The following is an 11608-nucleotide window of genomic DNA, read 5'->3' as shown; positions in this document are numbered from 1 at the left end:
CATAAACTTGCATTTGCCTGTGGTTCCGGTTGGTTGTTAGAATCTTTACACACCAAAGGTGAAATTCCATACAGAAGCATCCATCTGTACATGTATACCGTAGTACAATGCAACCGCTTAATGCAATGGCGGTTATATATAATTGGCGTAGCATTCCCATCTCTGCCAATATGCCAGGGACTGTCATAGTACACACCCACTAGTTTCAACCCCAGCACATTTACAATGCATTTTTTTTTTGGTCTCAATAAATGGACCTTGCGCTGCACATACGTTCTACCACAGAACAACCCTGGCAACAATCAGTGTGCCTTTTAATGCTGTGCTGCTCCAGACTAAGCAGGCGGAATAAGGGGTGAGTGCGTCAGAGAGAGAAACGTTTTTATTGTCGAGCCGCTACAACACGTAAACCACTTTGGCAGTCAACAGCTGGTGGTGCAGGAGGGGACGCCGTCGCTTGCCGGCCACGCTCCTCCGCCGCCTGGTAACTTAGCTGCATTCACAAAACGGCGTCAGTGCCTCCTAGTGGCTCACAAAAAGTTTTTGTGAACCTGAACTGCACTTCGCAATAATTCTTTATTGGGTCCACACTTTTAACTCTTGGGCACTAGGTGGCTTTGCAGGGGACAAAGGGTTAGATTGTAAACCATCACACAAAGGTGGCTTTATCCAAACGGCCTTATCACAAAAGCAAACGGAGACAAGGCCCAATTTAAGTTCACACAATAATTTTAAAATTGACTTCTCTGTCTGGAACATGTTTTCTGAACAAGCTGGAATCGTAGCATGGTTAGTTCTATATTAGTGCCTACTATGCTTCAAAGCTGCCACAATACACGCATAACTTGCGCAAATGTAAAATGGCATCATTCAGGCTGTTCTAGATTAAGTGAAGTTAGTGCTTCTTAACTAAGAGCTCGGTTACACGCGGAAGAGAGAGCCAGAGACTGGAATGAAAGGAAAAAGGGCTCACTTCTTTTTGAGGGTGAAGAAGCTGCGCTTGCGAGGCTCGTCCCTACGCTCAGCTGGCAGCGTCTGTGCCCGCGATGGGCCCGCCGTGGCCTCCCCAATGGCCGCCTGCAGCTGCTGCAGCCACTGGGATAACTCCTCCTGCAACAGAGCAATGCAACCGCTTGACCCACCTGACGGCACAGCGTAAGCTCGCAAGGAGTCGACAGAAGCAGTGCAGCTGTATAGCCGCCCTCTGACGAACACAGACGACACCTTCTCCCACTTAATTTGATACAAGCAGACTAGCCATCAAGGGAGTAGACGTAGCAAACAGAAAAACCCTGTTGAACAGAATTTTTTTACTGCGTATTGGTAGTTTTTCATCAACAGCTAAAAAAAGCAGTCTCACAGCTGCAGCCGATGAGAGAGTGGCGCGCATCACAGTTGCGGCCGTCACTGACCAATGCTGTACAAGCACACGTTACTCCGGACTGAGTAGACTCGTGTCGCTCGCACACCCTCAAGTTCGGACTCTCCCCACTAGCTTCATCCGCTTGTCAGCCTTCATGGACAGCGGACATGTACACATGGTGCTCCCTCGACATCAGCTCCGAGCCGATCGCTGGGCCACTCTGTGATAAGCGCCACAGCAGATAGAGTGAAGAAAGCTCAGGGCACGGCCGCGCCTTTGATTGATGCCGCTAGAGATAAAACCGAGCCATCTGGTACTTTGAAGTAAGCAGTGCTACACAAAGACTTTGCATTTGATTAACTATGCAAATTGGCAGTTTTTTCTTTCTTGCAGTTTTATCTTAGCAATCAGCGTCACCCAGCCCTCCACTATCTTCACACGAGCAACACAGTTGCAAGTGGTTGTGGAAACGTTTGAGAGTGTAATAGGGCTGCCCGGTTTCACCTGTATTGTTGGTCTTTTGAACTTTACTATGTTTGTAGAATAGGATATTACTGATGCAGCAGTGTGAGAGGTCCCGTTCTCTGATAATCAGGTGTCGGCAGGTGACATAGAGAGGCACTGATTGTTCGTAGAGTTCTGCAGCATCATCACGCAACCACGGGACAGAAGCTGCCAACTCGGGTTTCTCCTTTCAGATGTGAGGGCGAGGGGAATCAAGCACACTAGGACCTTTGCATTCCAATCCAAACGTGCTACCCGAAAGGACACGCAAGCACATTTCTACAGCTTGCTTTAAGTGGCACTTTACAACTACGTCAGGTGGTCTTTCAAATAATGTGGCAACTTACGACTGCACGCTAATAATATATGCGATATGACAGAAGCAAAAATTTACGAGATTAATTATGAAATGGGTTGAGCAGTGCATGTGTGCAAATGAGAATCCACAAGGGAAGCTGCCACCAGGAGCCAATTATGCTGTCGCTTTTATACCTTTAAAGGTGAAGCTTCAGAGCCCCCCTCCCAATTTTTATGTCAACAGTAGAGCCAAGTTTCTTCCAATGTTTTTTTTTTTTTTTTCTTGTTACTGACAAAGCTACTTCACTGTATACAGCAGACCTTTATGAACTATAAAAATTTTGCGCCATTAACCAATCAACAATTTGTGGAGGTGTTGTTCCACACAGCCTTCCACTGCCTTGGATTTAGGAGGCAATCTTATAAGAAGCATGCGCGACAGTCAAGCACAGCAGAACCTATCACGCAGTGCCACCAGGCTTTACGCTTCTTAGCCCCGCTGTTTTACATTTTCCCCAATCTTTTTCATCCCTTTCTTTTTTTCCTTCCTCACATCTCAGACCTCCGTTACTGCCTTGCCCCGCACGTGTGCACTCTTTTCATACTTACAACCAGCTTGCTTCTTTTCGTTGTTCCTTTTTTTTTTTTCCTGTTCATGCTACCCTCTTTACTTTAGCAGCCGAAGGCCGTCAAGGAATTGGCTTTGCCTTGCAGCTCATGAATGTGGTGGTTAAGCCACTTTAAAAATGCACCATTTTGTCGCCATCGATGTCCATTTGCCTCCAAATGCTGGCCAGCAATTGCGCCCCAACGCATTTTTATCCCTGAAGTACCTTTGCGGACGTGCCGCAACGCTACGATTGTGTTGGAAGCGCGTTGCCATGGCCGAATGCTCTTTACCACAATCCTGTCTTTATTAAACAACTGTTTACTAAAAGCGAGGTTGTAAGTAAAATACGTATGGCATAGCTGGGCCAGCAGCTGTACGCTTTGTTAGCTGCATGCAAGAGAGCCCTGCTTCATTTACACGGTGCTGAGTCAAAGAGGCGATGTAAAACACCTTTGGCAATGGGACGCTATGGCTGCGAGGCTGGCTTTATCACCAGACAGCCCCGCCCTTTCCGCTAACAATCCATTTTGCACAAGGACGCTTCTTGCTGCTATGAAGGGAGCCGAGTCCGTGTTTCGCCCACGATGAATTATTGAGGTCCTCTGCCTTGCAAACCTGTACGTTCTCGCCGGCAGTCATTCCATTTGGAAAATGTGACTGAGGAATTGCAAGAGGCAGGCGTGCAGTTGCTATCTAAAAGAAAAAGCATTTCTAACTACCCAAGAAGGAGAGTGCACAATATGGCACGTCGTCACCGTAACGTTTACAGCAATGAAGTGCAAAATAAGTAAAAAGAGCTCATTAAAGGTGTAACTTATCTAAAAAAAACTAAGCAGCTCCTGCACTTCATAACTTTGACAGATAATTTCCATGTGCTGTATGCGTCGCTCCCATTAAAGCTATTCTTCGACGACATACCGTACTAGAAGACGGCACTGCGATGTATTATGTGAGGCGGGCAGCGGTGCTTATTCGACCTTTCTGCAAGCAACAGCTAAGCACCGTTTTAATCATCAGTATGGCTGTGAGCACAGCACAAGATAGATCCACATACCTCATCCTTTGCTTGGAAGAGGAACTCCCCACCATTGGATAGCCTGAGGGAGCAAAAAAGTGAAGAAAAGCAAATGTCCAGAGAATGAAAAAAAAAAAGGCATCGAATGCACAGAACGAGAAAGCATTGAGAAGAAAAACTGCTCTCTGCCATTCACAACCCTTGCTGCCTTTCTTGCCTTTCTGTTGCACAGGTTTCTGACATAATCAACTTTTTTTTTTTTAAGGCAGACTTGCATGTTACAGCACTTAAAAACAAACTTATTTTTGCCTTAATCACGCAGTGCCAAACAGCAGAGTGCTATATACCTTCATATGACATTGGCATATATCCCTCCATTATAGGGCACTACTTTTTTCTGTGACATCTAGCTGGTCGTCTGCTTGCTGCTATACCAATGCCTCCTTGCCTGTACCTCGCTGCTATTTTTGCACTACGACTGAAGGCAGGTAATGAGCATGGGGATGAATTGAACCAAGGTGACATCTAGTGGCCTTATCTGGTTTCTGGCATGAGGCACTCCACCAGTATGTCTTAAAGTACACACTACTCTTCACCCAACATTGTTTTCTCTTTCTTCCACTGCTGCAGAGGCAGACAAAGAATTTTTCCACAGAATCCAGCACCCGTCAATTCCACAGCGGCAAAACAAGGAGGCGCCCCGTCGTGTTCTGGCCTTTAAAGCTAGGGCAAAAAGGTAGATGCCCTGTTGTCTGCTAGCCTTCACAGCTAGGGCAAAAAGGTAGATGCCCTGTCGTCTGCTAGCCTTCACAGCTGGGGCAAAAAGGTAGATGCCCTGTCGTTTGCTAGCCTTCACAGCTAGGAAGGAGGTGGACCACCCACTTGAGCCGAAAGACGTGCTTCTTCTTGGTGTAGTCGGTGGCGCGCTCAGCCGTGGCTGTCCGCAGGTCCACCGGGGGCTCGTTGCGATAATGGCTCTCGGGCTCCTGGGCACAAGGCAGGTGGCTGCTTCAAGAGCCCACACAAGGCTTCCCTAACAAAAAGTCAAGTAGCAGAGCTATGAGACCTGTCGGTAGTGCTTCTGGTCCTTGTAAGCAGCCAGCGTGGTTCCCCTGATGACGAGGTACAGCTTCTCCCATGACCGGTTGGAGGCCTTCTTGGTCGTGGACTCCCACTCGTGCTTCCTCAGCAGCAGGCCCTCGAATTCATCCTCCGCGGGCCGCTCTGCGGGCGGTAAGCAACGCTCTCAACGCTTGTGCTGACCCGACCATCGCCGGGATGGACACCGTGTGGTGGCGATCTAGAACGCAAGCTAACAAGCCGCAGGAATCGGCTTCGTTCCTTCCGTCAACAGATGACTAGCACACCAATCCATATAAAGTCGCACCGAATACCCACTGGCATTAAAACACTCAGAAAGTTCGAAAGACTCGCCACAACCACCCAGCTAACCGGGGAGGTTCACAGAAGCGGCCGATCGGTGACACTGGTTCTGAGCGTGGAGGCAGGCATGCGACGTGCACTACCCTTTCTCGCGCCTACTCCTGCTGTGAGCCTCCCAAGTGCTGGAGGGTGGTTGCGATACGCTGCAAAGATTAAAGCCACCTTCTGAGATTGCCAATATCGAGAACACCACAAAGAGCAGTTCGTTCGGACAAGTTCAATGCCCTGCTCAAAGGCTGAGCACAGTTGAGCCCCTTTTCCGAAACACAAGTGTCCACATACTGCCCCAAAAGAAGCCTAGGTAACATACACAATGTATGACACACACTTGCACTTTTAGCCAAGGGAAGGAATAGCGCTTAAGCAGAGTTAACAGACAGGAGGTAAATTTTAAGGGAATGCCACGGATTCATAGTAATTGGAGCATTAACCACCATGACTGTATAAGCCCAGTTTGAGGTACATACTGCATCATTACGGTGACCCAATGTGACCACCTGAGCAGCACAGATCGAGCTACCTACTTTTCCTTTTCCTCTGGTCTAACCAATGCCAGAGGTATGCAGTATTTTGTGTTGTCTGTATATATATATATATATATATATATATATATATATATATATATATATATATATATATATATATATATATACATATATATATATATATATATATGTCAATAAATACATGATACAGACTTATGATGCCAATCTACCCTACCACTGTCGTAGATGAACAGGTACATTATGGACAACGTAATTACCAAGAGTGGCATTTTTGCGTGCTCAAGAAGGACTAGAGCAATATGTGGACAACCTTGAGTGTCGTGAGGATTCTTTCTTTTTTACACGTTCGCATCTGATTGAAATAAATAAGATTAAGTATCCACATTTATGTCTGTAGCCTTTACACTGTGCCCCAACCAGTGGTATTGCACTTTCTACTGGAGAGGAAATAAATGGAACAACAGAGCAGAACAGAACAGAAGAGTCAACGATTCACGAAAAACAAGAACAGTACTGCACACAAAATGAAACCTTTTCACATGTGACAAATAATTACTTCCTCCATAATAACTAAACATTCACAGGGCTGTAATGTCAATCATAAGTCAATGAAAGCACTTTCTCTTGCAATAACATATCACCGTCAACATAGGCAATCAACACAATAAACACAACAGAAACCATCTATAAATTATTTGCAAATAGAATACATTATACTGGCAACGAAAAACTGAAAAAAAGGTAACACTGGTAAGTAAAGCAGTAAGAACTAAACAAGCAAAGTTTGCGCATTCTATGTCAAACCAATCAACCACAAACATCCATTCGGCAGACTGGATTAATCTTGCTAATGTCTGGCAAAGCGTATTATAGGAACAAAAAAAAAAAGCTTACATCAGGACCTTACATGTATAAGTTGCGTCTCGTAAATAATAGAAGATCATTTCACTTTAAACTAAACTATTTCATAACTGGTTCGTTAATGCCACCACCAACTTAATTACTTGGCATTCTGTAAGAGAACAAGTTCTGTACATATAAATCACCTCGCAGATCTTAACGCACACTAGCATTTGACAAAGAATGCCAGTCCTGATGTCCACAGTGATAGCCTCAATACATAACAGCTGCTATTTTGGTGTTAGTACTGAGCACAGCAACCAGGGGGAGAATTACAAAATCCTGCAGCTGAACCCATACAACCCATACAGTTGAACTCGTGTGGAACTAATAAACTGGCCACAAAGATTTGCACAGGTGACGGTACCAATAAAAAGTGCTGTACCAATGCACCCGAAGACACTCTCCTTAACTTAACTCATGCAGAAACCATCGGTGAAAATCTTGGGTGAACACAAAAAGTGGAACGTACTACTACTGCTTGTGCCTGGGCGTTCACATCGCGTGCTGTGCTAGTGAGCGTACAAATCTTGCTTGACTGTGCTCCACAAACACTACATGCGTGTCTTAGATGTGTGCTGAGGGCGCTTCAAAGATACTTTCCCAAGCATCCAGAAGCAGCATTCATACTGCATCAGTCTTGTGTTATGTGGATGAACGTCTTGCCGGGCAGTGGGACATAGGTGTGCCTAACATCCAGAATGGATGCTTGTGGTTGAGTGGTATCTAGAAGCTTCTAAACCTAACAGTACAGCACAGTTTTAGCATAGGAGGCAAAAGAAAAGCAACAGGCATGTACAAGGGGCTCAGGCCACCCTTGGGCACCGTGCCTTTTGTCTTGGCCTGGACTAACGAGTGTTGCTACACTAAAGGCGAACCGTAATATAATGCTGTCGGTTTATTCGCTCGATTATTCGTGCTGAAATTCGACACACAGACAGCATACAACAGTCTGCCATTTTTATTATCAATTTGGATGACGTCCTTGCTTGCTTTGATCAGAATTCACAAGAAATCCACATCGTCTGCAGCATTGATGACCCATAAGAAGCCTTCTTTGGGTCTCCGATGCTGCAGACGACTCGAATTTCCAATAAATTCTGAACGAATTAGACTAGTATACATTACCTTAACTGGTATTAAAAATGACAGACTATTATTGTATGCCATCTGTGTGCCAAACTTCAGCCCAAATAAGCTAGCAATCTAACCAATAGAAGCATATTACAGTTTGCGTTTAGCGTTGCAACAGTCAGTATATAAACCAATAGGAAATAAACAATGAAACTGATATAAAGCATTCATGCATGTCCGCCTCTCTTTAGTCCCATGCTGAAACTGTCCAAGGTGCTGCTCCTTTGAGATGTCTCTGCACCCAACCCTACCTAGCATGGACCTTGCCCCACCCAGCGGCTGCCTGGCCCCACTCTAGCTTGCCTTCTAGATCGCCCAGCTTGCATCGGGACACGACACACATACACGCGTTTGCGACATGCACAGACGTGCGGGTGGCTGCGTGCTGACCTGTCTCTTCCTCTACGGGCAGCTTCTTCTTGCGCCAGCTGCCGAAAGGAGACTTGGAGCGAGAGCGCTTGATCTTGGGCGGAGCTGCCATCATCATCATCGCCATGCAGGAAAGGAGGAGGCTAGCATGCGCGCTCTCGGCATGCGGGCCATGCAAGGCAGCGTGCACTCACTGCTCGGCGCGGGCGACGTGGCGGCGGCCGGCCCGGGGCTGGCGGGTAAGGCGGTGGCTGCAGCCGTGGCGCGGGGGCTCCCTGGGGCGGCAAGTGCGCGTGCAGCAGTTAGGCCCACACCCCCTGACCCCCCGTGCTTACCATCGCCTGCTGGGGGGGCTGCCGCCGTCGATGGGGCTGTGGACACGGCTGCACCCTCGGCGCCGCTCAGGATAGCAGGTTCTCGGACGGCTTCTGAAGAAGCTTCGGCGTCGACCCTGCACGCGCAATGTGTGCCCGCAGCCCCCATCGCCTGGTCAGAAAATGCGCGGCTTAGGTCTGGCGCCGATCCCCCAGAAGCAACCAAGTTTGGCAGAGCTCTGTGCAGCTCTAAGCTCAGTTGCTCGTGGCAGAGCAAATTTCCAAAGAAGTAACGGGTAATCATATAGTGGGGAAAAAAAAGAAAAAAAGCACTGGACAAAGAGATAAGTTGTTACACTAAGCATGCGTGCACATGTGGACACGTGCACGCATCAAATGAAAAATAAAACAAAAAATTTTACAAACACCAGTGCGGCTAGCGATAAATACGCCAGAAGAAAATATGCGTTTGCGCTCACAAACTGGTTACTGAAGCTTTGAGGCAACCAACTTTCCTCACGGTATGGTATGCAGATACAAGAGCAACCCACACGCCATGACATTCTAGACTGTAATGAAGTTTCGTTTCTCCCCAACAGTTTTCATGCTTCGCAACCCTCTAACCTAATGCACACAAACTGTGGCAGCCAACTGAATGTAAACCTTTGCGGCTGCAAACCTCCATGCTTTATGCAAACACTTGTAGCCCAGTAAGCATCAAGCTGGGTAGCAAAGTAGCCCACCTGTCCTGGGCGGACGGCTCGTGGCTGGGCGGGGGCTGCAGGGCTGCCAGTCGCTCCAGCTCCTCCTGCTGCCGACGCCTCTCCTGCTCCTCCTCCCGCGATCGCATCTCCTTCAGTTCGAACTGAGCAGCACAGACAACGCGGCGTCAGCGACGGGCGCCATTCTCCACTGCTTACGCCGCATGCACTCTAGCAAAGGCAGCGGTGAACGACCACTGCCAGCGACTAGGAAAAATATGCATGCTGGTGGAGATCAGCACGTGCTTTGGGCACTCCTCTGTGTGTTTTTCACGCTGTCCACTCCTAGGTTAGACATCCTACTTAGATCTATGGCTTCTGTTCAGCACTCTGTTTCATACTCGGGATGCAATGCCATCAACAGCTGTACACTGACCAGAAATACTGCTGTGTGGTGTACCAATCCCAGTCTATTGGAGCTCCGTAAAGTAACGAGACAAAGACTCAAGAGAGATAAAAAAAATAAACATGAAATGTGGTAAAACTTAAGTGTTCAGATTACGTTGCAGCAGCAAGTGTTTGTTATGTCAAGGTAACTAGTTCAACTAGAAATCCTTTCAACTGAAAACAATGCTGTGCACTTTGAGTTTAGTTGGGGTAAACTATCCTACAAGTACAAATATGGTCGATGACCTTGCACCTTAGCCTCAGCAGCAATGCAGAGCGAGTGTGAAACAGAATACAGTTTGTACAAGTCCTGAAGTTGCTACAAGTAAACGTTCCAGCAGGCCAAGCAAAGAGGGTTTGAACAGTTCTTCTCCAAAGGCAGTTGAACTACACCTTAATGAAAAAAAAAAAAAAAAAAAAGCAATACGGTAGAACCCCTTTATATTAAAATCACTCTGACTGGCGAAAATATTTACTATATCAGGGTCTCTACTTTATCAGTTGTTGGTGATGACATGGTTCTGAAGATGCTGTCTGGTAATTAAATGACTGCTTACTGAACGCATCTTGTTTAATGAAAAAAAAAAAAAAAGAACACTAAAATACCTTCCATCTCTCTCTCTTACCTCTGTGCCATCTCCTTTTTTTTTTCAATTACACAATATTTTTGTTTAATCTTGTGGGAGTATTTTTTAAGCATGAAGGCAACGTGGCTACGAATACAACTGAACTTGATTTCATGTGAAAGCCAAAGCCTTGTATGAACACTGCATCATCTGCTGCTATTTCTGTCTTTTAAGCAGCAATGAATGGAAATGCGGCGACAGTCAACCACAGCAAAACCGTACGTGCCACTAGTGTATTTCACTTCTTGCCACCGTTGCCTCATGCTGTGAATGTTCGGCCATTTCTTCCCTTCCTTATTTCTCACTTCAATTTCACTCTCCTTTACTTTCTGAACAGATCGCGCCACCTTCTTTCTATGTTTGTACCAGGTTTAACCTTTTTTCTTTCTACAAGCTTCATGCTTTCCCTCACAGCTCCAAGGCCTATGTAAAGTTGTCTTCTCCTCAGAGATGGTGAGCCTGGTGGCAAAGCCATTAAAGAAAAAATTCTCGCAACCCTAGGCAACACACTCGCGGTGACGTCATTTCGTGGGAAGTATGTCGCTGCGGCCAGATGCAGTTTACTATGACCGGCTTTTATCAAAAATGCATTTACTATAAAGGGGGAAAAATATACAGTTGTCTAAGAGAGATGAACTAGGACTTCAGTTTCATTTTACTGTATTAGAGTTTTTACTATATCTCAGTTTACTATAGCAAGGTTCTACTGTATCGCACTCCACAACACAAACCTAGCTAACTTTGGCAACTTGCTAGAACTAATAATAAGAGCAACTGTGCACTCAACTGTGCATGTATTTCCCTTGCATTCTGCACTTCATCAGCACAGATACAGCACAGATACCACAGCACAGCGGCCGCACTTGTCTCCCCGACCCACTAAACGAGTCTTTCGAGGGCATGAGGGATACCCCAATGAACAGTTTTGACCCTCATCACTTGGCCCGCAGGGTGCACCTGTATGCTTCAGCAGCAGTGCACAAGTGCTACTACAGTCAAACCCACTTATAACAATACCTGTTTTCACAATATATCGGATATAACAATGAGCAGCCACTTAGCCATCAGGTTTGCCGTGTGTTCTATGGTAAAATAAACTGCTTATTACAATGGCGTCGTATTATATTATTGGTTATAACAATCAAATATGGTCACTGAAAGTCAAGAAAAATGTGGAAGTGCAGTGACCACAAAAGCACGCGCGTATGCGGAGATGCCGATGACACCGATGCAGCGACAATAAAAAATAAATCGGTACAGCCAATGCGTTGGTCAGGTGCGCCGGGGAAGTTTGCAAGCCGCGGAGACATGGGGGAGGACGGAGCGGTTCCTCACGCAGAGGAGTAGGGAAGGCGTAAGGCGCTGCTAGGCACGGCCGT

The 11608-nt window shown here is 46.5% G+C and overlaps 1 protein-coding gene across 4 annotated transcripts in view; it reads right to left on the bottom strand.

Annotated features, from left to right (window-relative positions):
• Positions 1–364: 364 nt before the first annotated feature.
• beta-Spec (spectrin beta chain) overlaps positions 365–11608 on the bottom strand; it is a 41779-nt gene continuing 30535 nt past the window's right edge. Inside the window, exons 18-26 of one of the 4 annotated variants that reach the window (XM_084582506.1) lie at positions 9199–9320; positions 8477–8592; positions 8336–8416; positions 8163–8246; positions 4856–5013; positions 4672–4775; positions 3829–3871; positions 974–1110; positions 365–493 (exon numbers count right to left, since the gene is read on the bottom strand). In XM_084582506.1, coding sequence (XP_084438632.1) covers positions 490–493; positions 974–1110; positions 3829–3871; positions 4672–4775; positions 4856–5013; positions 8163–8246; positions 8336–8416; positions 8477–8592; positions 9199–9320 — 849 coding nt within the window. In that variant the 3' untranslated portion in view covers positions 365–489. Of the gene's footprint in view, positions 494–969; positions 1111–3828; positions 3872–4671; positions 4776–4855; positions 5014–8162; positions 8247–8335; positions 8593–9198; positions 9321–11608 lie in introns of those variants that run through there. The other 3 variants (XM_084582504.1, XM_084582507.1, XM_084582505.1) reach the window with 3 other exon arrangements.

The sequence above is a fragment of the Amblyomma maculatum genome, chromosome 10, assembly GCF_055883805.1.
Source record: "Amblyomma maculatum isolate TAMU_Amacu chromosome 10, ASM5588380v1, whole genome shotgun sequence".
NCBI classification, from domain to species: Eukaryota; Metazoa; Arthropoda; class Arachnida; order Ixodida; family Ixodidae; genus Amblyomma; species Amblyomma maculatum.
This window is presented reverse-complemented; position numbering and strand designations above follow the sequence as displayed.